The sequence below is a fragment of the Anomaloglossus baeobatrachus genome, chromosome 4 (genome assembly GCF_048569485.1).
Source record: "Anomaloglossus baeobatrachus isolate aAnoBae1 chromosome 4, aAnoBae1.hap1, whole genome shotgun sequence".
Lineage (NCBI taxonomy): Eukaryota > Metazoa > Chordata > Amphibia > Anura > Aromobatidae > Anomaloglossus > Anomaloglossus baeobatrachus.
In genome coordinates, this window is record NC_134356.1 from 619,080,027 (window position 1) to 619,105,716 (window position 25,690).

Below are 25,690 nucleotides of genomic sequence, written 5' to 3' on the forward strand. Positions count from 1 at the left end.
TTGTGTTTTTTTTGGGTTAGTGTAAACCCCTTTAAAGACATTTTTTTAATTTTTTCCGGATCTCTGCTTCTTGATCCTTAATGTAGAGAACACATAGGCTACTCAAAATCTATTCTGCTGACCGGCTGCTGACTGACTTCTCTGCAGCTTTGCTCTATTGTCCGTCCGTTCTCATATAAAGGAATATTAGGGAATTAGTGGCCCCCTCCGGAGCGCTTTGATCTATTGTCCGTCCGTTCTCATATAAAGGAATATTAGGGAATTAGTGGCCCCCTCCGGAGCGCTTTGATCTAGGGCAGCTGGAGGTATTGCATGCACACAGGTTGTACAGGGCAATCCGGGCATATTAGACTTGTCCGTAGTAGAAGCTGTCCTGGCCCGGCTGGTATTTTGGCTTTCCTGTAACCCGCTCTACGGGAGGTTACGTCAGAGATACACTAGGACTTTGTGTTCCCAAACAGCAGGAAATAGTATTTTGCTGACAGTTTAGCCTCCAGACAAAGTCCTGTCTTGGGGAATGTCTCCGGTTCCCTTTTTGCTGAATTTACTGAAAACAAGGGATTTGCTATTTGTCGGAATCCAGTTATGGGTCAGTCTGGTGAGCGGTCATTAGGGGCCCCGGAAGCAGCGATCACTGGACCTTCCATGCAGAGCACTGGACCCGTGGGACAGTAATACTCGTCACAACAAAACACCATAAGGCTATGTGCGCACTAGGCCGTTTTACCCGCGGATTTGCTGCGGAAATTTCTTGAGAAAGGTTTGAAATCTTTCTGCAGACATTTCCCAGCAAAACCTATGGGAACAAAAAATAGCTGTGCGCACGCTGCAGATTTTTCTCAAGAAACTTTCTTGAGAAAATGAGCATGTCCATTATTTTCCGCAGGTAGCTGCGGTATACCCCCGGTATTTCACTCCATTCACTGTAATGTAATCGCGAAATTCCGGGGGTATACCGCAGGTAGCAAATGATGTGCGGTATACCCCCGGTATAGCCGCGATTTACCTGCAGTAATGGTCATCGCTGCCTGCGGTTTTGCAGGAAGCGATGTCATTATGCCAGGAAGAGGAAAAGGAGCAGAGTAAACACAGACATCACACTCCCTGGACGCCGCACAGAAGCGCTTCCGTGTGACGTCCGGCGGGTGCCCGTGCAGTCTGTGTCCCGCTGTAGTCCCGCCGCTGCCTGCCCTGCAGTGTGTCAGTGTCTGCCCGCAGTATCGGCAGCTTGTCACGCTGCGGCGCAGGCAGACACTGACACACAGCAGTGCGTGCAGCCACGGGGATAACTGGCGCTGCTGTCAGGAGGTGAGATGAGATCATTACCTGCGGTGACGATCTCCTGCCTCTTGACGTCACCGCGGTCACTGCTGTCTATGCCCGTCTCGTGAGCGGCCCGAGACTGTCACTAGCGGTGACGTCACAGGCTCTCGCGATACTGCTGACAACGCGGCGGGCATAGAAGGCAGTGACAGCGCTGATGGCAGGACTACAGGAGATCATCACAGCAGGTAATAAGGTAATAATCTCATCTATCCTCCTGACAGCAGCGCTCGTCATCCCCTGCAGTGACCTGGGCTATTGATGGTAGCTCAGGTCACTGCATTGCTCTCCCAGCCAATGGGGAACATTCTGTTCTTCATTGAATGGGACAGTGACTATGGTATGGATCGCCGTGGGACCCCGCCCCCCCCTTATTGGATTACGCCGGACGTGGAATTGATTGTTCTTTTCAATAAATTGGAGAAAGAGGTAATGTGGGGAGTGTTTTTTCAAATAAAACTTTTTTTGCTGTCTATTTTTTATTTCTTACTGACTGGGTTGGTGATGTCGGGTATCTGATAGACGCGTGACATCACGAACCCCAGGGCTTGATGCCAGGTGACATTACACATCTGGCATCAACCCCATATATTACCTCGTTTGCCAACGCACCAGGGCAACTAGATGAGTTGGGGCGAAGCACCAGGATTGGCACGTCTAATGGATGTGCCACTTCTGGGGCAGCTGCGGCCTGCTATTTTTAGACTGGGGAGTGTCCAATAACAGTGGACCTCCCTAGTCTGAGAATATCAGACCACAGCTGTCCGCTTTACCTTGGCTGGTGATCCAATTTGGGGGGACCCCACGTTTTTTGTTTTAAATTATTTATTTAATGTAAAATAGCAGCGTGGGGGGCCCTCTGTTTTGGATTACCAGCCAAGATGAAGCTGCCAGCTGTGGTTTGCAGGCTGCAGCCGTCTGCTTTACCCTAGCTGGCTACAAAAGATGGGGGGACCTCACGTGGGTTTTTTTTAATTATTTATTTATTTTATGGCTAAATACAAGGCTAGGCACCCTTTAGTGCCACATAAAAGTCACTAAAGGGTGCCAGGTTAGAATATGCAGGGGGTGGGACATTATATACAGTGCCTACAAGTAGTATTCAACTCCCTGCAGATTTAGCAGGTTTACACATTCGGAATTAACTTGGCATTGTGACATTTGGACTGTAGATCAGCCTGGAAGTGTGAAATGCACTGCAGCAAAAAAGAATGTTATTTCTTTTTTTTTAAATTGAGAAAAGTTTATTCAGAGGGTCATTTATTATTCAACCCCTCAAACCACCAGAATTCGGTTTGGTTCCACTAAAGTATTAAGAAGTATTTCAGGCACAAAGAACAATGAGCTTCACATGTTTGGATTAATTATCTCTTTTTCCAGCCATTTCTGACTAATTAAGACCCTCCCCAAACTTGTGAACAGCACTCATACATGGTCAACATGGGAAAGACAAAGGAGCATTCCAAGGCCATCAGAGACAAGATCGTGGAGGGTCACAAGGCTGGCAAGGGGTACAAAACCCTTTCCAAGGAGTTGGGCCTACCTGTCTCCACTGTTGGGCGCATCATCCGGAAGTGGAAGGCTTATGGAACTACTGTTAGGCTATGTGCGCACTAGAAATGTGAAGTTTCTCAAGAAAATTTCTTGAGAAACTTCTGCCAGTGAAAGATTTCCGGACCTGCGGAAAAAATCCGCACCAAATCCGCATGCGGATTTGCCGCGGATTTGCCGCGGATTTACCGCGGATTTACCGCGGATTTACCGCAGGTTTGTCCCTGCAATAAATAATAAAGATAATCGATAGACAGATAATGGATAGAGGGAAAGATGGATAGATGAATAGATAGATAGAGGGATAGATAGATGAATAGATAGATAGAGGGATAGATGGATAGATAGATAGATAGAGGGATAGATAGGGATAGATAGATAGCCTTGTATTTAGCCATAAAATAAATAAATAATTAAAAAAAACCGACGTGAGGTCCCCCCATTTTTTGTAGCCAGCTAGGGTAAAGCAGATGGCTGCAGCCTGCAGACCACCGCTGGCAGCTTCACCTTGGCTGATAATCCAAAACAGTGGGCACCCCACGCTGTTATTTTAAATGATATAAATAATTTAAAACAAAAAACGTGCGGTCCCCCCATATTGGATCACCAGCCAAGGTAAAGCGGACAGCTGGGGTCTGATATTCTCAGACTAGGGAGGTCCACTGTTATTGGACACTCCCCAGCCTAAAAATAGCAGGCCGCAGCCGCCCCAGAAGTGGCGCATCCATTAGACGTGCCAATCCTGGCGCTTTGCCCCAGCTCATCCCGCGCCCTGGTGCGTTGGCAAACGGGGTAATATATGGGGTTGATGCCAGATGTGTAATGTCACCTGGCATCAAGCCCTGGGGTTGGTGAGGTCAGGCGTCTATCAGATACCCGACATCACCAACCCAGTCAGTAATAATTAAAAAATAGACAACAAAAAAAGTTTTATTTGAAAAAACACTCCCCAAAACATTCCCTCTTTAACCAATTTATTGAAAAGAGCACAATCAATTCCACGTCCGGCGTAATCCAAAAAGGGGGGGGGGCACGGCAATCCATACCATAGTCGCTGTCCCAGTCAATGAAGAACAGAATGTTCCCCATTGGCTGGGAGAGCAATGCAGTGACCTGAGCTAACATCAATAGGTCAGCTCAGGTCACTGCAGGGGATGACGAGCGCTGCCATCAGGAGCATAGATGAGATCATTACCTTCTGTGATCATCTCCTGTACTGCTGACGTCAGCGCTGTCACTGACTTCTATGCCCGCCGCGTTGTCAGACGTATCGCGAGAGCCCGTGACGTCACCGCTAGTGACAGTCTCGGGCCGCTCGCGAGACGGGCATAGACAGCAGTCATTGCGCTGACGTCAGGAGGCAGGAGATCGTCACAGCAGGTAATGATCTCACCTCCTGACAGCAGCGATCGTCATCCCCGCGGCTCCCAGCACTGCAGGATGTCAGTGTCTGCCTGCGCTGCAGCGTGACAAGCTGCTGACACTGCGGGCAGACACTGACACCCTGCAGTGCAGTGTCAGTGTCTGCCTGTGTCAGTGTCTGCCTGCGCTGCAGCGTATAAATATAATGGTGGACAAAAGAAAAACGGGTATATGCCGCGCTTAAAAACCACTGAGTTGGAAGTGATATAATATTTCTCTTTTATTTACAGCATTCCTACGCGTTTCAGAGACAACAGACCGTCTCCTTCTTCAGGGAAAAAAGTTTTCTTTTTTTCCCTGAAGAAGGAGACGGTCTGTTGTCTCTGAAACGCGTAGGAATGCTGTAAATAAAAGAGAAATATTATATCACTTCCAACTCAGTGGTTTTTAAGCGCGGCATATACCCGTTTTTCTTTTGTCCACCATTATATTTATATCGTGCCTACGGGGCCGCTACTTGAACCACGCGGACACTCACATGTCTTTGAAGGAGTTGTGACTGGCACAACCCCACCAGGTGAGTGTTACTGTACCTTCTCTAACATCATATGTTATATCGGGTAAGACCCTATTGCGCCCTTTTGTCTCCCCATTTTAGTTCATCTGCGCTGCAGCGTGACAGGCTGCTGACACTGCGGGCAGGCACTGACACGCTGCAGTGCAGGCAGCCGCGAGGCCGGAGCAGGACACAGACTGCACGGGCACCTGGAGGTCGCACGGAAGTGCTTCTGTGCGGCGTCCAGGGAGTGCGACGTCTGTGTTTACTCTGCTCCGCCTCCTCTTCCTGGCATAATGACATCGCTTCCTGCAAAACCGCAGGCAGCGATGAGCATTCCCGCAGGTAATTCGCGGCTATTCCGGCGGTATACCGCACATCATTGCTACCTGCGGAATACCCCCGGAATACCGCAGGTACCTGCGGAAATGAATGGACATGCACATTTTCTTGAGAAAAATCCGCACAGTGCGCACAGCTATTTTTTTTTCTCATTGAATTTCATGGGAAATGTCTGCACAAAGATTGCAGACATTTCTCAAGAAATTTCCGGGGCAAATCCGCGGGTAAATCCGCAGGTAAAAAGCTCTAGTGCGCACATAGCCTTAGCCTTCCACGGCCTGGACAGCCTTTGAAAGTTTCCTCCCGTGCCGAGGCCAGGCTTGTCCGTAAGGTACCTTTACTTTCAAAGCGTCATGTCAAGGCTCGTCTACAGTTTGCTCATGATCACTTGGAGGACTCTGAGACAGACTGGTTCAAGGTTCTCTGGTCTGATGAGACCAAGATCGAGATCTTTGGTGCCAACCACACACGTGACGTTTGGAGACTGGATGGCACTGCATACGACCCCAAGAATACCATCCCTACAATCAAGCATGGTGGTGGCAGCATCATGCTGTGGGGCTGTTTCTCAGCCAAGGGGCCTGGCCATCTGGTCCGCATCCATGGGAAGATGGATAGCACGGCCTACCTGGAGATTTTGGCCAAGAACCTCCGCTCCTCCATCAAGGATCTTAAGATGGGTCGTCATTTCATCTTCCAACAAGACAACGACCTAAAGCACACAGCCAAGAAAACCAAGGTCTGGTTCAAGAGGGAAAAAAATCAAGGTGTTGCAGTGGCCTAGTCAGTCTCCTGACCTTAACCCAATTGAAAACTTGTGGAAGAAGCTCAAGATTAAAGTCCACATGAGACACCCAAAGAACCTAGATAACTTGGAGAAGATCTGCATGGAGGAGTGGGCCAAGATAACTCCAGAGACCTATGCCGGCCTGATCAGGTCTTATAAAAGACGATTATTAGCTGTAATTACAAACAAGGGTTATTCCACAAAATATTAAACCTAGGGGTTGAATAATAATTGACCCACACTTTTATGTTGAAAATTTATTAAAATTTAACTGAGCAACAAAACTTGTTGGTTTGTAAGATTTATGCATCTGTTAATAAATCCTGCTCTTGTTTGAAGTTTGCAGGCTCTAACTTATTTGTATCTTATCAAACCTGCTAAATCTGCGGGGGGTTGAATACTACTTGTAGGCACTGTAGGTCTTTCTCCTCTATCTATCTATCTATCTATCTATCTATCTATCTATTCATCTATCCATCTTTCCCTCTATCCATTATCTGTCTATCGATTATCTATCTATTATCTATATTATTTATTGCAGTAGTTACAGCATAAAAAAAACGCAGGGACCAACCTGCGGAAAAACCGCGGTAAAACCGCGACAAATCCGCGGCAAAAACGCATGCGTTTTTCCCGCGGAATTGGCTCGTTTTTTACCGCAGGTGCAGTAATCTTCAACTCCCAGAAGTTTCTCAAGAAATTTTCTTGAGAAAAATCTCTTTTCTAGTGCGCACATAGCCTAAAGATGTTAGTAAGAACATCACACAACAACATGGGATTCTCTGCACTTTGACATCTAAACTTTATGGGTGCACTAACGAGTCCTATCAGATGCTTTATCGGATAGCACTTGGCCCAGTGTTCCTTTATGGGCAGGGCCGATCAGTGCTTTTTTTTTCTCATGCCAATTTGGCACGAGGTATCCCTTTTATACTGACCTCATCGCATCCTCTCGTGTAAATGGGGAGGTGCTGCCCACAATAATGTAAGCAGTATGATCGAGGGAAAGAAATACTTCCCAAAAAAACCTTTTTTGTTGCAGCGAGCGCTGATCAGCTGGTTATATCGTCAGTCAACGATTTCACCAAATCTTCGTACAGTTATAAAAGCCACTAAACAAGTTGGGTTAACCCCTTCACGACCATGGACGGATATATCCGTCATGGAGCGTGTCCTGTTAAGCCCCGCCCCCTGCCGCGGGGCTTTGGATCGGCGCACATATCAGCTGTTATCAACAGTTGACATGTGTGCCTACATGTTCCGAGTGGAATCGCTTCCACCCGTAACATTAACCCCTTACATCTCGCTGCCAAAGTCTATCAGCGAGATGTCTATGGGCGCGGCCATGTTTTTTACTTACCGCCGCCCCCACCAGAAGTCACGTGAGTGATCACGTGAATTTCGGGGGTTGCCATCGTAGCACAGGGTCATGTGATGACGCCTGCAGCTATGACGTTTTACTTTCGTTTTCACCCGGCCGGGAGCAGGGTGAAAACAAAAGTGACTGAATCTGCTGTTTACAGCTGTATAGCTGTGATCAGCAGATAGATAATAGCGATCGGATTGCTGATCGCTATAGCCCCCTATGGGGGACTAGTAAAATAAAAGAAAAAAAGTAAAAAAAAAGTTTTAAAAAAACCCCCCAAAAAACTAAAAGTTCAAATCACCCCCCTTTCCCCCATTGAAAATTAAAGGGTTAAAAAATAAATATATATACACATATTTGGTATCGCCGCGTTCAGAAATGCCCGATCTATCAAAATTTAAAATCAATTAATCTGATTGGTAAACGGCGTAGTGGCAAAAAAATTCCAAACGCCAAAATTACATTTTTTGGTCGCCGCAAGTTTTACGCAAAATGCAATAACAGGCGATCAAAACGTAGCATCTGCGCAAAAATGGTACCATTAGAAACGTCAGCTCGAGACGCAAAAAATAAATAGTCACTGAGCCATAGATCCCGAAAAATGAGAACGCTACGGGTTTCGGAAAATGGCGCAAAACTTGCGCCACTTTTATTGGACAAACTTCTGAATTTTTTTTAACCCCTTAGATACAAGTAAACCTATACGAATTTGGTGTCTACAAACTCGCACCGACCTCAGGCATCATACTCACACATCAGTTTTACCATATAGTAAACTTAGTGAATAAAATATCCCAAAAACTATTGTGCCATCACACTTTTTTTGCTGGTTTTTCCCACTTGGAATTTTTTTGCTGTTTTCCAGTACACCATATGGTAAAACTTATGGTTTCATTTAAAAGTACAACTCTTCCCGCAAAAAACAAGCCCTCATATAGCAAGATTGACGGAAAAATAAAAAAGTTACGGCTCTCGGAAGAAGGGGAGCAAAAAACAAAAACGGAAAGTGCCCCGGGGCTAAAGGGGTTAAAGACATAAACCCACCTGAAGGGGGCCTCCCAGTTGTGTCTGATGTTGAATTTGAACACACTCTTGTGTTCCTAAAACATGTGGTATCGACATATTCCCCTGTCCCCATGGAGAACACATGAACGTTTGGACGAGTGTGCAAGTGTATGGGGTTGTCGGGGAAAGACAGCCGTTCGACTGCTATCTCAGGGCCCCCATACACACTAGGTAAGGCCCCTTCACACGTCCACACAAAAAACGCACATTTTGCACTGTCCATTTTGTCCATCAATATGGCCCTTCATGTGTATGAGTGTCATCTGTGAGTACGTAGGTCATCCCTGTAGCCATCCATGTAGCCATCCGTGTGTCATCTGTGTACGTGTATCATCCGTGTGGCCATCCGTGTGTACATGTGTCATCTGTGTGGTTAAAGTGAGAATTAAATTACAAAGCTCCTATATTTTGCAATATTAAACATGTCATCCTTGTGCGGTACGTGTTTTTCATGGACCCATAGACTTATATGGGTCCATGTGTCTGTGCTGCTGGGTAAAAACGGACATATCCACGTGTGGATCACATGGACATGTGTGGGACACACGGTCAGTGTGAAATCAGAGATGTGAAGGTCTCCATAGATTTTAATGAGGATCCACGTGGAAGTGTCTCCGCTACTTGTAATGCTACTTGCGTCAGCCGAACAAACACTAGGTGACAGCTCTCTGTGTATGGAGAAGATGGCGTCAGCCGAACCATCACTAGGCGACAGCTCCCTGTGTATGGAGGAGATGGCGTCAGCCGAACCATCACTAGGCGATAGCTCTCTGTGTATGGAGAAGATGGCGTCAGCCGAACCATCACTAGGCGACAGCTCCCTGTGTATGGAGGAGATGGCGTCAGCCGAACCATCACTAGGCGATAGCTCTCTGTGTATGGTGGAGATGGCGTCAGATGAACAATCACTAGGCGACAGCTCTCTGTGTATGGAGGAGATGGCGTCAGCCGAACCATCACTAGGCGATAGCTCTCTGTGTATGGAGAAGATGGCGTCAGCCGAACCATCACTAGGCGACAGCTCTCTGTGTATGGAGGAGATGGCGTCAGCTGAACCATCACTAGGCGACAGCTCTCTGTGATCGGAGAAGATGGCATCAGCCGAACCATCACTAGGCGACAGCTTTCTGTGTATGGAGGGGATAGCGTCAGCCGAACAATCACTAGGTGACAGCTCTCTGTGTATGGTGGAGATGGCGTCAGACGAACAATCACTAGGTGACAGCTCTCTGTGTATGGAGGAGATGGCGTCAGCCGAACCATCACTAGGCGATAGCTCTCTGTGTATGGAGAAGATGGCGTCAGCCGAACCATCACTAGGCGACAGCTCCCTGTGTATGGAGGAGATGGCGTCAGCCGAACCATCACTAGGCGATAGCTCTCTGTGTATGGAGAAGATGGCGTCAGCCGAACCATCACTAGGCGACAGTTCTCTGTGTATGGAGGAGATGGCGTCAGCCGAATCATCACTAGGCGACAGCTCTCTGTGTATGGTGGAGATGGCGTCAGCTGAACCATCACTAGGCGACAGCTCTCTGTATGGAGGAGATGGCGTCAGCTGAACCATCACTAGGCGACAGCTCTCTGTGTATGGAGAAGATGGCATCAGCCGAACCATCACTAGGCGACAGCTTTCTGTGTATGGAGGAGATGGCGTCAGCCGAACCATCACTAGGCGACAGCTCCCTGTGTATGGAGGAGATGGCGTCAGCTGAACCATCACTAGGCGACAGCTCCCTGTGTATGGAGGAGATGGCGTCAGCTGAACCATCACTAGGCGACAGCTCCCTGTGTATGGAGGAGATGGCGTCAGCTGAACCATCACTAGGCGACAGCTCTTGGTGTATGGAGGAGATAGCGTCAGCTGAACCATCACTAGGTGACAGCTCTCTGTGTATGGTGGAGATGGCGTCAGCTGAACCATCACTAGGCGACAGCTCCCTGTGTATGGAGGAGATGGCGTCAGCTGAACCATCACTAGGCGACAGCTCTCTGTGTATGGAGAAGATGGCATCAGCCGAACCATCACTAGGCGACAGCTTTCTGTGTATGCAGGAGATGGCGTCAGCCGAACCATCACTAGGCCGACAGCTCCCTGTGGATGGAGGAGATGGCGTCAGCTGAACCATCACTAGGCGACAGCTCTCTGTGTATGGAGAAGATGGCATCAGCCGAACCATCACTAGGCGACAGCTTTCTGTGTATGGAGGAGATGGCGTCAGCCGAACCATCACTAGGCGACAGCTCCCTGTGTATGGAGGAGATGGCGTCAGCTGAACCGTCACTAGGCGACAGCTTTCTGTGTATGGTGGAGATGGCGTCAGCTGAACCATCACTAGGCGACAGCTCCCTGTGTATGGAGGAGATGGCGTCAGCTGAACCATCACTAGGCGACAGCTTTCTGTGTATGGAGGAGATGGCGTCAGCCGAACCATCACTAGGCGACAGGTTTCTGTGAATGGAGGAGATGGCGTCAGCCGAACCGTCACTAGGCGACAGCTTTCTGTGTATGGAGGAGATGGCGTCAGCCGAACCATCACTAGGCCGACAGCTCCCTGTGTATGGAGGAGATGGCGTCAGCCGAACCGTCACTAGGCGACAGCTTTCTGTGTATGGAGGAGATGGCGTCAGCCGAACCATCACTAGGCGACAGCTTTCTGTGTATGGAGGAGATGGCGTCAGCCGAACCATCACTAGGCGACAGCTTTCTGTGTATGGAGGAGATCCGAACCATCACTAGGCTACAGCTCTTGGTGTATGGAGGAGATAGCGTCAGCCGAAACATCACTAGGCGACAGCTCTCTGTGTATCGGGCCCTGCAGATAATATATAGCCTTATATCTTGGTAAATGTTACCTGACAACTAATGTATGAGATGATGACCTTATTGGTTGTCATTCCAGGGCTTTTGCCCCCATTATAATGAGAGGTGAGGATGTGGCCATGACTGGTGGGAGTGTACTCGGGCTATAAGCATTGGCTGGGTCAGGAGTTGTGTGCTATGGGGCACTGCGCTCACCACAATCCCACTTTCTTACTTCCAGCTCTTGTTTTTTTGTTTTTTTCCTTGTGACTTATGGCTGCTATAAAGTACAAAGAACACATCTAATAAATAGCGTCTTCTTACATTTACATGCACGATATAAATTTACAGTGATTTTTCTATTTTTTTTGCAGTCATGGGACATTTTCTTCCGGAACGCCAATGCCGGAGCTTCCCCCGGATCGGCGTACCAGAGCCCTCCACCCCTGGGTAGCAGCCTGTCTACATTCTCCCAGGCGCAGTCCCTGGTGCAGGCACAGCCCAATATAGACAAGCTAGTGGAAGATCACCTCGCTGTGCAGTCGCTCATCCGGGCATATCAGGTATGTTCTCTCCTTTCCACACGTTTTCACCTTCTTTCTTCCCATTTGACTTCTAATTTGGCCGCCACTAAGTCGATAAGCTGCAGTACTCCAGGCTGTCAGGGGGCTTTATTTTAGACCGTTTAGTCTCCTGCAGACGTTCATAGTAGTATCAGGGGTACAACTACTCATTTCTGCTAATATAGGGAGCAGTTAAAGAAATATGTGTATTAGTCTCTGCTCCCTATTGAGTATAATGAGGGTCCACTGGGTTTCTGATATGGTGTTTGTTATTTTCCCAGAAAAAATAAAGTCTCCAAAGCCAAAGGGGAGCACACCCTAGAGCCCCACTATACACATTACATTAAAGCCCCCTCAACTTACATTTTGTAAACTATAGAGGAAAAATGAAAGCTTTTGATACATAGGACCAAAGCAGAAATATCACATCAGGCTTGTTGATTGATGGGACCTCTAAACTAAGGCTAAAACTAAGGGGTGCAAACAAATTAGTGAGCCCTGTTCGAAGAGCATTGGGGGTGCACAGATTAAAGGGAACCTGTCACAAGATTTGGCCCCTATAAGCTGCGGCCACCACCTGTGAGCCCTTATATACAGCATTCCAGAATACTGTGTATAGGAGCCCAGGCCACTGTTTAGAACATAAAAAAAACTTAATGTACTCACCTAGAGGGGTTGTCCAGTCCAATGGGCATCGCTGCTCTCGGTCCAGTGCCTCCTCTCTGTGGCAATCTCCGTCCTCCTTGTTCTGAGGCCAGTGTGAATGATGCATCCTACATCATCCACTCAGGCCGGCGATAAGGTCCTGCACAGGCGCACTTTGATCTGCCGTGCTCAGGGCAGATCAAAGTATTGTAGTGCGCATGTGCGGGTGATCTTTCACCTTTCCTTGCACCTGCGCATTACAGTACTTTGATCTGCCCTTAGCAGGGCAGAGCAAAGTGCGCCTGCGCAGGAGCGCAATGCTAGCCTGTGTGGATGACATAAGACTGATCATCCACAGTGGGCTGGGTAGAAGGAGGGTGGTGACCGCTGCAGAGAGGAGGTGCTGGACCGGAGAGCAACGTCACCTATCAGACCGGAGAGCAGTGACACCCATTGGACTGGACAACCACCTAAGGTAGTATTCTAAAAGGGTTTTTTACATTCTACACAGCAGCTTGGGCTCTTATATACAGTATTCTGGAATGCTGTATATAGGAGCCAAATCTGGTGACAGGTTCCCTTTAATGGAAAGTCCATAGACTTCCGTAAAATCCCGCTCCACGCGGATACCCGAGCAAAAACTCCTGACACGGTGCTCAGCTGAGTGCTTCTGCCCTTTTTGTTTTGGTCATCGATGGGGTCCTTTCACTCAGCCCCCCTCCAATCAAAACTTTCTATGTCAAAAGTTTTTAGGATCCCTTTACCAGAAAACGACACTTGAAGGACACACATGTACTGCTCAGTTCTCTTCTCTGAGGAGGAAATGCTCTTTAACCACACCATGAAGCTCTTCCGGCTTTCTTTATTGCTGAGGCAGCCACCTCTATTCTCACATTGATTACTTAGTGACTGCTGTCGGGGTGGGGGAGGTGTCATTAACCAGTTTGTGTCATTGCTTCTAGGTAAGGGGTCACAACATTGCAAAACTTGACCCCCTCGGAATTAGCACTGTTAATTTTGATGACGCTCCAGTAATTGTCGGTCCTCCGAATGTCGGTGAGGGTTATGTATCAGACTCATTGTAATTGTTCTCTTTGCTTTTCCTCCTCTTCCTTTTTTTTCCTGTGTTTTGTTATTTTACGTGGTGCCTTCTCTTTACCTCCTTATCTCTTTTAATTCCCCAACAACCTTTGTTCCCTTACACTTCTTTGTCTATGCTCTGTCTTTCTTTCATTGTTCTCTTCTACCCCGGCACCTTTCCTTTATGTAGATCCGTGGGCACCATGTTGCCCAGCTTGACCCACTGGGCATTCTGGACGCAGATTTGGACTCCTGTGTGCCAGCTGACATTGTCACATCCTCAGACAAACTCGGTGAGGGCCAGTAGCTCTGCTAGTATGGTCACTGCTTACCGCCCCCTCTCACCCCCCAAGACGTTTGTTTGTCTCCCTGCTCGCTATTATGGAGGTGCAGAGCTCACAACTAACAGCTTCTCTCTGGCGGGAAAGGTCCGACCAAGCAGGACATCTTAGACCCTGTGCACACCACACTTTTTCCATACCATTAACATGTATGCCAGGAAAACCCCTGACATACACGCTAAGCTTTTGCCGGTGGAGGCCAAAATAATGTCTTTTTGGCCTCCATTTCCGTCATATATGGAATAGTGAAGTAAACCGCAGAATCCGGTGAAAATAAATTATATAAATTCATTTTTTACTCAACATGGAAGCCTATAGATGATGGGATCCATTTATTGTCTGCATTCAATATGTATACAATAATCGGAGGCCATTGTAGCCTATAGGTAACAGATTATGGAACCCATAGAGTATGATGCATCCAAAGATCTTATGGCGGATCTGTGATTTTATTTCTATATATTGAGAGTTTAACTGTTAGACAGATCCAAAACGCAGTGTGATCCCAGCCTTAGGCACGTTTCAGGCATATGTCCTAAAGACATATTTCTTTGGAAGCCCCTCGCTCTAAAAATTACTGTTTGCAACTAAACCACTAAACTAAAGACCTATAAATAAAACTTAACTTGTATTCATTCAATGTAAATTGCACTGTACACACATTTAAAAACATTTGTGAAGGAACAGCTCATCTAATCCCTTTATGGAGATACACAATCTTATCTCTCCTACAGTGATTTATTTAATGGTCGGATAGTCTTTCCTGTTAGCAGCCATTATTAGGAAAAGCTGTCCTAGCACTAGCTGTTCAAATCCTAAAGGTAAAGCCTCCACAACATGTTTCACCTATACAGGCTTCATCAGGGGGACATGTGAGGCTCAAATTTTCCCCTGATGAAGCCTGTATAGGTGAAACATGTTGGGTAAGCTTTACCTTTAGGATTTTAACAGCTGGTGCTAGGACAGCCTTTACTAATAATGGTTGCTGACAGGAAAGACTATTAAATAATCATAGTAGGAGAATGATAACATTGTGTATCTCATAAAGGGATTAGATGAGCTGTTCCTGCACTAAGTGTTCTTATATGTGTGTACAGTACACTTTATATTGAATGCATAAAAGTTAAGCTTTATTCATAGTTCTTTAGTTTAGGGGTTTGGTTGCCTTTGGCAAATATTGACTCTTAAATCCCTATAATGCTGATTGTTCGAGTCATATGACCCATGGGATGGGAATTGTGTCTGAGAAATGCCCCCGTTGTACGCTCATCTGCGACACATTGGATGAAAGCTGAACCCTCCGATATCGGGGAACCCGGACCATCTGATTTGGAATTCTGCTGACAAATTGTGAGGAGGAAGGAAAGATTGGGAAGTTTTTAGTTGGAATTTTAATGCCCGATCCTTTTTCTCTCAGGGGAGATAAGCCTTTGCCAAAGGTGTTTGACAGCGGCTTTTTCTTTTCACCCTAGTGAAAAAAAAAACAAAAAAAAAATGAACGAACACTTATATACAGGGCATTCGAGAACAGGTGTCAACCACCGTTTCCTCATGTATATCGCCTAGGTTCACACTGCATTTTTGGCTCCTGTTTAACCTACACTTTTTGTTTAAAACTGGTTCTTAATTCACTGGGTAAATGACCGGCTACCCCTCAATAAAACCTTTAACAGGATCAGAGGCCACGGGCCCGGTAGCGATGGCTGTCCTGCCTTGGAAGCTGTTAGTCGGAGCTCTGAGTGATGCCCGGGGAATAACAGAGGATTAGAGTACAATGGCTTGTGCTGCTCTCACGCCAAAAACCACTAACATAGATTAGTTCAGCCCGCAACCACCAACTAACCACACGTGGCATGACCTGGGGGTGTGCGGGGTCCGGCTGGGGCATAGCGCATGTGGTGGGCATGAGTATGTCTGTGTGTGGACTGATCGGATCAGAACCTCGACACATGTAAGTATTCTGTCATTTTTATAATTTGGTGATAATAAAGTGTCTGAAATGTATAAGTATGGATACTGACCGCTTCTCTATACACCGCATCCTGAATTATATGGATATGTAACCCGCTATATGAATGAGGGCGAAAATGTACATTTTGGAAGATCAAATTTGTCTATTTGGGTAAATGGGATCTGTATATGTCCAGACTAGATAATTACATTTTAGGATGATACTTTTTCCTGTTAGCTGGTATTATTTGCTTCCTAATCACAGACCACCTTCTTATTGGGGCAGGGGCTGCACAACTTGCCCTGCCAAAACTCGCTTTATGCTTCTGCTAGCCGGCAGAATAATGCAGGGGGCACCCATTGTCACCCACAGGGGACCATAACAAAAAATGTTGTGACTTCTTGTTGCGGACTCAGTACCTTCCCTCTCGCCTGTATTGCGTTGCTATATAGCAGCGTTATTCAGCGATCTGTGGCGTCACGGCCAAAGCCGCCAAATAACCCTCAACATAACAAACACCGGAGCTTGCTGGTGCAGATTAGGGTCCATGTAATACTTCTTGCCATAAAATCTATGGCCGTCCCCCTCTGCTGTGACTCACAGGTCAGGCCCGGAGAAGAGCAATTACGCAGTGATGTCCACATGGCTTAGAACGGAGCTGTCACTTGATTTCACAATTCGAGCTGCACTCATTATTAAATAGATCTCTTAGACTTGATGAGGCTGGGATACTGCTGTGAAAATCCATGTTAGAAGTTGTCACAAACCACCGGGGGGGGTCACTCAGAAATCCCCCGCGCTGGCTACCAGTACGTCACAATCGGGGGGTAACAAGTGGGGGTCACCCCTCCTTTATACCTCCCGACCGACAGACAGAGCACGTGACGCGCTCTCTAGCGCCCCTCTTATAGTCAGGCCAATTATGGAATTGCCCGACAATAAGCAAGGAGGCCGCTATACTACTTATGCCGATTATTGAAGGGTCCCCGGTGAGAGTAAGGTATATATTCCCCGACCTCCGCGGGCGGAATATATAAAATCTCCCCGAATCTCACTGGCCTCCCCACAATAATCCTTGGCACAATTCGCTGCCACCAACCGATTTACGGTAACTATTAGCCGAACACACAGACGTGGGATTCAAGATCGAGATAACAGAACAGCCCAAGATTAATTATATAATTTAATCAGCCTAAAGCACACTAGAAACTACAATATATACAATAGGGAATCTACAGAATATACATATGTCAGAGTACAGTTACAATCAAAGCATGGGTTACAAACAGGCATACACAGTTCCAGCAGTTACCTTGTTGCGTCTGGCCACAGGGGGGCGCTGTACCCAGGTTTCTAGGATCCTTCCCACAGATGTTTCCTACACGTGCCCCCAGCGAAAAGAACACTGGAAAATGGCCGAAGTAGGGTTATCAACCTGGGCAGATCCAGGTCCCCTCCTACCTTAGTGACCTCAGGGGGAGCACTGCTCCACCCCTGGCTTGAGTTATGGACAATCTACAACATGGAATATGGGCCATAACTTTGCCTGGGAGCGTCGTAGGCGGACGCCAATGCTCTCATTGTGGCAGTTATGAATTTAGCTACAGAACGAGGGGACTCATGACCTGTCTGCCAGTTCCCCATTGGCTGATATCACGCCTGGGGCATTTCCCAATGTCCTGCTCCCATAAAAAGGGTGTGCCGGCATCGTCCGCATGCGGAGACACCATTTTTATGGTTGCCATATTTATCGGAAATATGGCTTGCGAGATATGAACCATTTTTTACTGGAGTCGTTCTGTCTGGCTATTTCCATAGCCTTGCTAACTAGCTAGCAGCCCCCACTACAGGGTCACGGCAGGGAGTCATCCTGTGTCCATTGTCCCTAAGCCACCTAATTTCCATATCACAGGACATGGCCATGGAGGTGTAAGTGGAACACTGAGGACAAGAAGGGAGGGGGCACTGCCAGGGAGTGATGAGGGATTATGACTGGAGTCATAATTCATCTTCATATCCCGGGATTTGCCTCACACCTCCCCCCTTTTGAGGGCGCTAGGGGGCAGCACACTCCGGTGTTCCCCCGTGCGCCCGTCCGCGACCTCTCCTTGTCGGGACAGCCCGTCTGCGTTACCGTGGTCACGGCCCCTTTTGTGGCGAATGGTGAAGTTGTATTGCTGGAGCGCAAGGCTCCATCGCAACAATCGCCCATTCGTCCCAGAGACGGTGTGCAACCAGCTGAGGGGATTGTGGTCCGTCTCCACGATGAAGTGGCGCCCGTATAGATAGGGTTGCAGACGCTGCAGGGCCCACACTATGGCCAGGCACTCCTTCTCCATCGTGGAATAGGCAACTTCCCTTGGTAACAGCTTCCTGCTCAGGTACAAGACTGGGTGCTCTTGGCTCGCAGAGTCCACCTGGCTGAGCACCGCACCGAGGCCGAAGTCACTGGCGTCGGTCTGTACTACAAACGGCCGCGTGAAGTCGGCTGCCTGTAGCACGGGCGGGCTGGACAGGGCGTCCTTTAGGGCCCGGAAGGCTGTCTCGCAGTCCATTGTCCAATCGACTGCAGAGGGCAGCTTCTTCTTGGTGAGGTCCGTCAAGGGCTTTGCCAGGCTACTATAGCGTGGAACAAACCTCCTATAGTACCCAGCGGTCCCCAAGAAGGACATCACCTGCTTCTTGGTCCTGGGGGTGGGCCAGGATGCGATGGCCTCCACTTTCTCAGGCTCGGGCTTCAGTGTTCTCCCGCCTACCCGGTGACCGAGGTACTGGACCTCGCTCATGGCCAGCTGACACTTTCCCGGCTTGATGGTCAAACCTGCCCGGTGGATCCGCCTGAGCACCTGTGCTAGATGCTCTAGGTGGTCCTCCCAGGTGGGACTGAAGACGGCAATGTCATCTAGGTACGCGGCCGCGTACCCTTCAAGTCCCTTGAGCAGGGTGTTGACCATCCGCTGGAAAGTGGCAGGGGCATTCCTCATCCCGAATGGCATCACCGTGGACTCGTACAGTCCAAATGGGGTAATAAAGGCAGAGCGTTCCCTGGCCTTGCGAGTCAGGGGGATCTGCCAATATCCCCGGCTCAGATCCATGATGGTCAGGTACTGAGCCCCGGCCAACTGATCGAGCAGGTCATCGATGCGTGGCATTGGGTCCGCATCGGCGACCGTGACCGCATTGAGCCCCCTGTAGTCCACGCAGAACCGAGTGGTTCGGTCCTTCTTAGGGACGAGGACTACAGGCGAGGCCCAAGCGCTGTTGGATGCCTGGATCACCCCCAGCTTCAGCATCTCGTCAATCTCCTGGCGCATGTGTTGCTGCACCTCCAGGGAGACCCGATATGCCGAACGCCGGATCGGGGGATGATCCCCAGTGTCCACGTGATGGACAGCCAAGTCAGTCCTTCCGGGCTGGTTGGTAAACAACCCCCGGAAGGGGTGTAGGGTGGCCCACAGCTGGGACCGTTGGTCCTCCAAGAGCTGGTGGCCAACCTCCACATCCTCAGTGGATCCGCCTGCCCTAACCTGGGCTAGCATATCCAAGAGGGTTTCCGCTTCTCCCTCCTCGGGCAGGTTGCACACTGGGAGCGCACATGCCTCCCGCTCATGATGTGCCTTCATCATGTTCACATGGAAGGGCTTCCGCCTTCCACGGGCAGGGTCCAGGGTGACCAGGTACGTTACAGGGTTGAGCTGCTGGTACACGAGGTATGGGCCTTCCCAGGCTGCCTGAAGCTTGTCCTGTGGTACGGGGACCAGTACCCACACCTTTTGACCCACTTGGTAGGTCCTCTCACAAGCGTTCTGGTCGTACCAACGCTTCTGATCGGCCTGGGCTTGAGCCATATTGTCGTGTACCAGTTGCGTCAAGGCCTGCATTTTGTCCCGGAAGCGCATGACATACTCGATAACCGACACTCCAGGGGTGGCCAAATCCCCTTCCCAAGCCTCTTTCACCAGAGCCAGGGGGCCCCGCACACGTCGCCCGTACAGGAGCTCAAACGGTGAGAATCCTGTTGAGGCCTGTGGAACCTCCCGGTAAGCAAATAACAGGTGTGGGAGATACCGCTCCCAGTCACGCCCATGGGAGTCGACCAACATCTTAAGCATCTGCTTTAAGGTGCCATTGAACCGCTCGCACAGGCCATTAGTCTGTGGATGGTACGGGCTGGCCACCAGATGTCGCACCTGGACTTGCTTACAGAGGGCCTCCATCAGCTGGGACATGAATTGGGTCCCCCGGTCAGTGAGCATTTCCTGGGGAAAACCCACTCGGGAGAAAATCTCCAGCAATGCGGTGGCCACCTTGTCAGCCCGAATGGACGACAAGGCCACTGCTTCTGGGTACCGGGTGGCATAGTCCACTACCGTCAGTAGGAAGCGTTTCCCGGAGCTGCTGGGGATGGCCAGCGGGCCGACCAGATCCACAGCCACCCTCCTGAAAGGCTCATCGATGATTGGCAGAGATACTAGTGGGGCTTTGGGGCGTGGCCCCGCCTTCCCCACTCTCTGACAGGTTTCACACGAACGGCAGTAGGCAGCCACATCGGCCCCCATTTTTGGCCAGTAGAAATGCTGGTTTAACCTGGCCTTGGTCTTAGCGATCCCTAGGTGTCCGGCCATCGGAATCTCATGTGCGATCCGCAACAACTCCGTCCGGAACGGATAGGGTACCACCAACTGTCGGTCCCTGGGCCACGCCTCCGGTGAACCCTGCTGGACCGTGGCCCGGTACAGCCGTCCTTGGTCCCAGACCACTCGCTCCGGGTCCGAGTCCGAGGGAGGCTGTGCCGCCTGCTCCTTAAGAGCTTTCAGGCTGTCGTCAGCTTCTAACGCTGCCTGAAACCCCTGACTAGATGTGGCCAGAATCGACGAGACTGTCACATCTTCAGTCAGTACCCCGGGACCTGTGTCCTGGCCTCCACCTGACTCGGCTGCCACTTGGTCAGAAGGGGAAGAGCTATCGGACCTCCGGGAGGCCCCTTGGCTTCCAGCACTCCCACTGCGGGTGACAGCGGCCACAGCCGCTGCGACCGTGGGTCGTGCCTGCTCCTCCTCCGTTCCTGACCAAGTCGCCGGTTCAGGCAGACCTACCTGGCTTCCTGACACCCCGGTTGTGGGGGAACCATGCACCGAGATCTTACCTGGGAGCACTTCCGCTCCTGGACCGGCCCCAATCTCACCTGCCTGTTCCCCTCCTGCAGCAACAGAACCCCGCTGTGAAATCTCTGGGGACCCCACATTTGCTGTGGTAGCCCCCACCCCACACACTGGTCCTCCCCCTGCAGCACCCTGCTCTCTGCTTATCCCTGCAGAGGGCAACAGATCCCAGCTCACAGGCTGGTTACTTGTAGAGGCATTGTCACACCTTTCTCTGACCCCCTCCCCTGTCACAGCTGCAGCTGAGTGTGTGTCTATGGTGTCTATGCAAGCAGAAATATCAGAGTTCACTCCCTCCTCCCTTACATCATTCATAGATAACACATTAACATTGTCCGGAGGCATGTCAGTACTGGCTGAAGGTTCAGCCCTTGGTTGGGGCCCAAACTGGGAGGTTATCTGCCCCAAATCTGTCCCAAGTAGCACGTTTGCAGGGATCCGATCAGTTACCCCCACCTCCCTCACCCCCCGCCCTGCGCCCCAGTCCACATAAATGTCAGCAACAGGCAGCGCCGGGTCAGTGCCTCCAATCCCGGAGACAGCGAGGGTTTTTCCAGGGATCAAGTCTTGGGGGGACACCATCTCAGGCCGCACCAGAGTCACCTCCGAGGCGCTGTCTCGCAGTCCTATGGTCACAGACCGGCCGACGGTGACAGGTTGGAAGCTGTCCAGGGACCTACCACCACCCCCACCCACACAATACACCTTGGGCGGCCCTTGGGACGGGGACGGAGCCGGGGCCTTGGGACGCTGAGGGCACATGGCCTTGAAGTGTCCAGGTAGGTTGCACTGGTGGCACCGTCTTGGTTCTGCCACGGGCCTGGAGAGGGGAGTTGAGGGGGACACCCCCTGCAGTCTAGGGGCAGGTGGGGCAGTCGCAGAGTTCATCTTACCCCCTCTCCAGGTGCTGCTGGTGGCTGCTCTCCTGGCCTCAGGGGCCCGATTGTTGGTGTAGTCATCGGCCAGGGCAGCTGTAGCCGTGGACCCCTTTGGCTTCTGGTCTCGGATGAACTGGCGGAGATCCTCAGGGCAGTTCCACAAGAGTTGCTCCGTGATGAACAAGTCCAGGATCTCCGGTCCGGTGGAAAGCTGCAGGCCTTGGGTCCAGTGGTCGGCAGCTCGGGCAAGTGCCCGCCGGTGGTCAGCCCAGGAGTCCTTTGGTCCCTTCTGTAGGCTCCGGAAATTCTTGCGGTAGGACTCTGGAGTGAGGTTGTACTGTTGGATCAGGGCCCGCTTGATGGTGTCGTAGCCCTGATCTGCCTCAGCAGGCAAGTCCCCAAGGATATCCAGGGCCTTACCCCTTAAACGGGGGGTCAGGTATTTGGCCCACTGGTCCTTGTCCAGATGGTGCTGCAAGCAAGTCCGTTCAAAAGCAGTCAAGAAAGAGTCCAAGTCTCCATCCTTCTCCAGCACTGGGAAGTCCTCAACACGGACCTTTGGAAGTTTGGTGTCTCGAAGGTCACGTGTGGCTGATGAGGGCCGGAGCTGAGCTAGCTGCAGCTGGTAGTCACGGTCTGCCTGTCGCTCTCGCTCTCGCTCTTCACGCGCTGCCTGCCGCTCTCGCTCCGCAGCCTCACGCTCTGCGTGCCGCTCCGCAGCCTCAGCGTCACGCGCTGCCTGCCGCTCTGCCCTGCGCTCTGCCAGGAGTTCCTTGTAGCCCTCCTGGTCTCCAGCCTGGAGAAGGGCCATAGCCATTTGAAGAAGGCTATCCGAGCCTCCCAGGCTCGGTGGAATGGCATGTGGTGATCTGCGGCCCGCTGCGGAGCCTGGTGATTCACTGTCCATTGCAGAGCGGAGGGCTGGCATCTGGCTCGTTGAGGACCCTTGGGTGAGCTGCTCCTCATCTTGTCCATAATTGCCAGCTTGTGCGCTGTCCTCTGCAGAACGGTTTTCTGGCGTCGAGCTCCTGGAGGACTCGTGGGCAACCTCCTCATTACTGCCCACAGCACCGTCCTCCCTCTCTTCGGCTCCTGCTTTAGCATTGGCCAGTTGCCTAGCTCTGCTCCTGGTGCCATCAGCCATTCTTGCAGACTTTTGGTCACTGACACAGAACTGACACCTGATGCCTCCACACACCTTACAGTATCTGCACTCTGACACTCTAGTGTTGAGCTAGTCTGAAGACCCCAGCAGCCACAGCTGCTGCAGGCAGTCTTTAGTGTCTGGGAGTATGGGTCTCACACTCACACACACTATTATCTCGATCCCACCGCTATGCCACCAATATGTCACAAACCACCGGGGGGGTCACTCAGAAATCCCCCGCGCTGGCTACCAGTACGTCACAATCGGGGGGTAACAAGTGGGGGTCACCCCTCCTTTATACCTCCCGACCGACAGACAGAGCACGTGACGCGCTCTCTAGCGCCCCTCTTATAGTCAGGCCAATTATGGAATTGCCCGACAATAAGCAAGGAGGCCGCTATACTACTTATGCCGATTATTGAAGGGTCCCCGGTGAGAGTAAGGTATATATTCCCCGACCTCCGCGGGCGGAATATATAAAATCTCCCCGAATCTCACTGGCCTCCCCACAATAATCCTTGGCACAATTCGCTGCCACCAACCGATTTACGGTAACTATTAGCCGAACACACAGACGTGGGATTCAAGATCGAGATAACAGAACAGCCCAAGATTAATTATATAATTTAATCAGCCTAAAGCACACTAGAAACTACAATATATACAATAGGGAATCTACAGAATATACATATGTCAGAGTACAGTTACAATCAAAGCATGGGTTACAAACAGGCATACACAGTTCCAGCAGTTACCTTGTTGCGTCTGGCCACAGGGGGGCGCTGTACCCAGGTTTCTAGGATCCTTCCCACAGATGTTTCCTACACGTGCCCCCAGCGAAAAGAACACTGGAAAATGGCCGAAGTAGGGTTATCAACCTGGGCAGATCCAGGTCCCCTCCTACCTTAGTGACCTCAGGGGGAGCACTGCTCCACCCCTGGCTTGAGTTATGGACAATCTACAACATGGAATATGGGCCATAACTTTGCCTGGGAGCGTCGTAGGCGGACGCCAATGCTCTCATTGTGGCAGTTATGAATTTAGCTACAGAACGAGGGGACTCATGACCTGTCTGCCAGTTCCCCATTGGCTGATATCACGCCTGGGGCATTTCCCAATGTCCTGCTCCCATAAAAAGGGTGTGCCGGCATCGTCCGCATGCGGAGACACCATTTTTATGGTTGCCATATTTATCGGAAATATGGCTTGCGAGATATGAACCATTTTTTACTGGAGTCGTTCTGTCTGGCTATTTCCATAGCCTTGCTAACTAGCTAGCAGCCCCCACTACAGGGTCACGGCAGGGAGTCATCCTGTGTCCATTGTCCCTAAGCCACCTAATTTCCATATCACAGGACATGGCCATGGAGGTGTAAGTGGAACACTGAGGACAAGAAGGGAGGGGGCACTGCCAGGGAGTGATGAGGGATTATGACTGGAGTCATAATTCATCTTCATATCCCGGGATTTGCCTCACAGAAGTGTCCTGTTATTAAAACTGGCATAAGCTGCTAAGATCATCATTTTAATTTGAAGACTCTAAGCTATTCCAAGAGAGATTTTCATCGAAAGTACAATGGCTTCATCAGGTCTAAGAGACCGATTTATTAACCCATCTGTTGGACATGCATGTCGGCTGTATAGAGCGTGGATACCGGCTGTGTTACACAGTCTGCACCTGACAGTAACTGATGCGATTAGAGCTGGCTCCGTACCCATCAGCTTAACCTCCTAAATGCCACTGTCAAGCATGACGGCGGCATCTAATAGGCTTCTGCATGGCAGCTGTCACTCCTGATGGCCATTGGCCCCATGCACCATGAGATTGTGAAGCCTGTCCGTTTGACATTACACTACAATTATAGGGTCATTCCATATCAAGTGGACCAGTTTTAAAAATCGTCCCCACTCGACCTTCTCCGGTTTTGCTGAATATTTATAAGGATGTACATGTATGTTTGAAAAGAGGTTCTGTAAATTTTTAGGGCCAGATCTCAAATATATTGGGCACTGTTGACCTTTCACTGGAGGGTCCACCAAGCCTGCGGCTTCAGCTAAGAGGATTTTGCAAACATTGGCACATAGCAATTAGAGTTCTATACTGGCTATGATACTGAAATTTGGCATACTAGCTCAACTTTTGCTGCTAAACGCGATAAAATTATTACCGGCTATGACAAAACAATATTTCGGCCGCAATTTTGTGTCAAAGTAGCTTGTAAAACGTGTCGCATAAAATTTATGCCTAACTTTGCCCATACATAACTCGAGACCAAAAACCAATAGTAACTGGTGCTTTGCCCTGTACACCAAACATCTACATGACTTTGCATTGCTGCAATATCACGGTCAAAGCATATGTATTTGTGGAAATATTCACACCCACATATGATGAAAAACTTTAAAAAACCGAATTTTACCTATTTTTAGGTCAAATTTCTCAAAAAGGGTACCCCTAAAATATATTAATTCTGATATCATTAGAAAGAGCACATTTTTCTCTACAAGGATCATTGGGGGTTTTTTTGGAGTCTCTCAGTTTAAGAAAAGAAAAATGCCACTGAACTGGTGTTATTTATTAATACGCAATGAATGGTATTCAAACCCTTGCGTTGGTCCATGGTGGTTATACCACAACCAATTCACTAAGAATTGGTCTTATAATCCTATTAAGAATTGTAATAATGCTGTCTTTCGAGAATTGGCAGCCCCATCGCTTAGGAGCCATGGCCGATAGCCATGCAAGGCAAGTCGCGGGCGGTCTCTTT

At 49.7% G+C, this 25,690-nt stretch overlaps 1 protein-coding gene across 3 annotated transcripts in view; it reads left to right on the forward strand.

Moving 5' to 3' along the window:
- The window catches only part of OGDH (oxoglutarate dehydrogenase), a 161,160-nt gene that overhangs the window by 49,979 nt on the left and 85,491 nt on the right, over nt 1-25,690 (forward strand). For 2 of the 3 annotated variants that reach the window (XM_075346268.1, XM_075346265.1), the window contains exons 3-4: nt 11,530-11,718; nt 13,634-13,736. In XM_075346268.1, the coding sequence (XP_075202383.1) occupies nt 11,530-11,718; nt 13,634-13,736 (292 nt within the window). Of the gene's footprint in view, nt 1-11,529; nt 11,719-13,325; nt 13,420-13,633; nt 13,737-25,690 lie in introns of all 3 variants that reach the window. The other variant, XM_075346266.1, reaches the window with a different exon arrangement.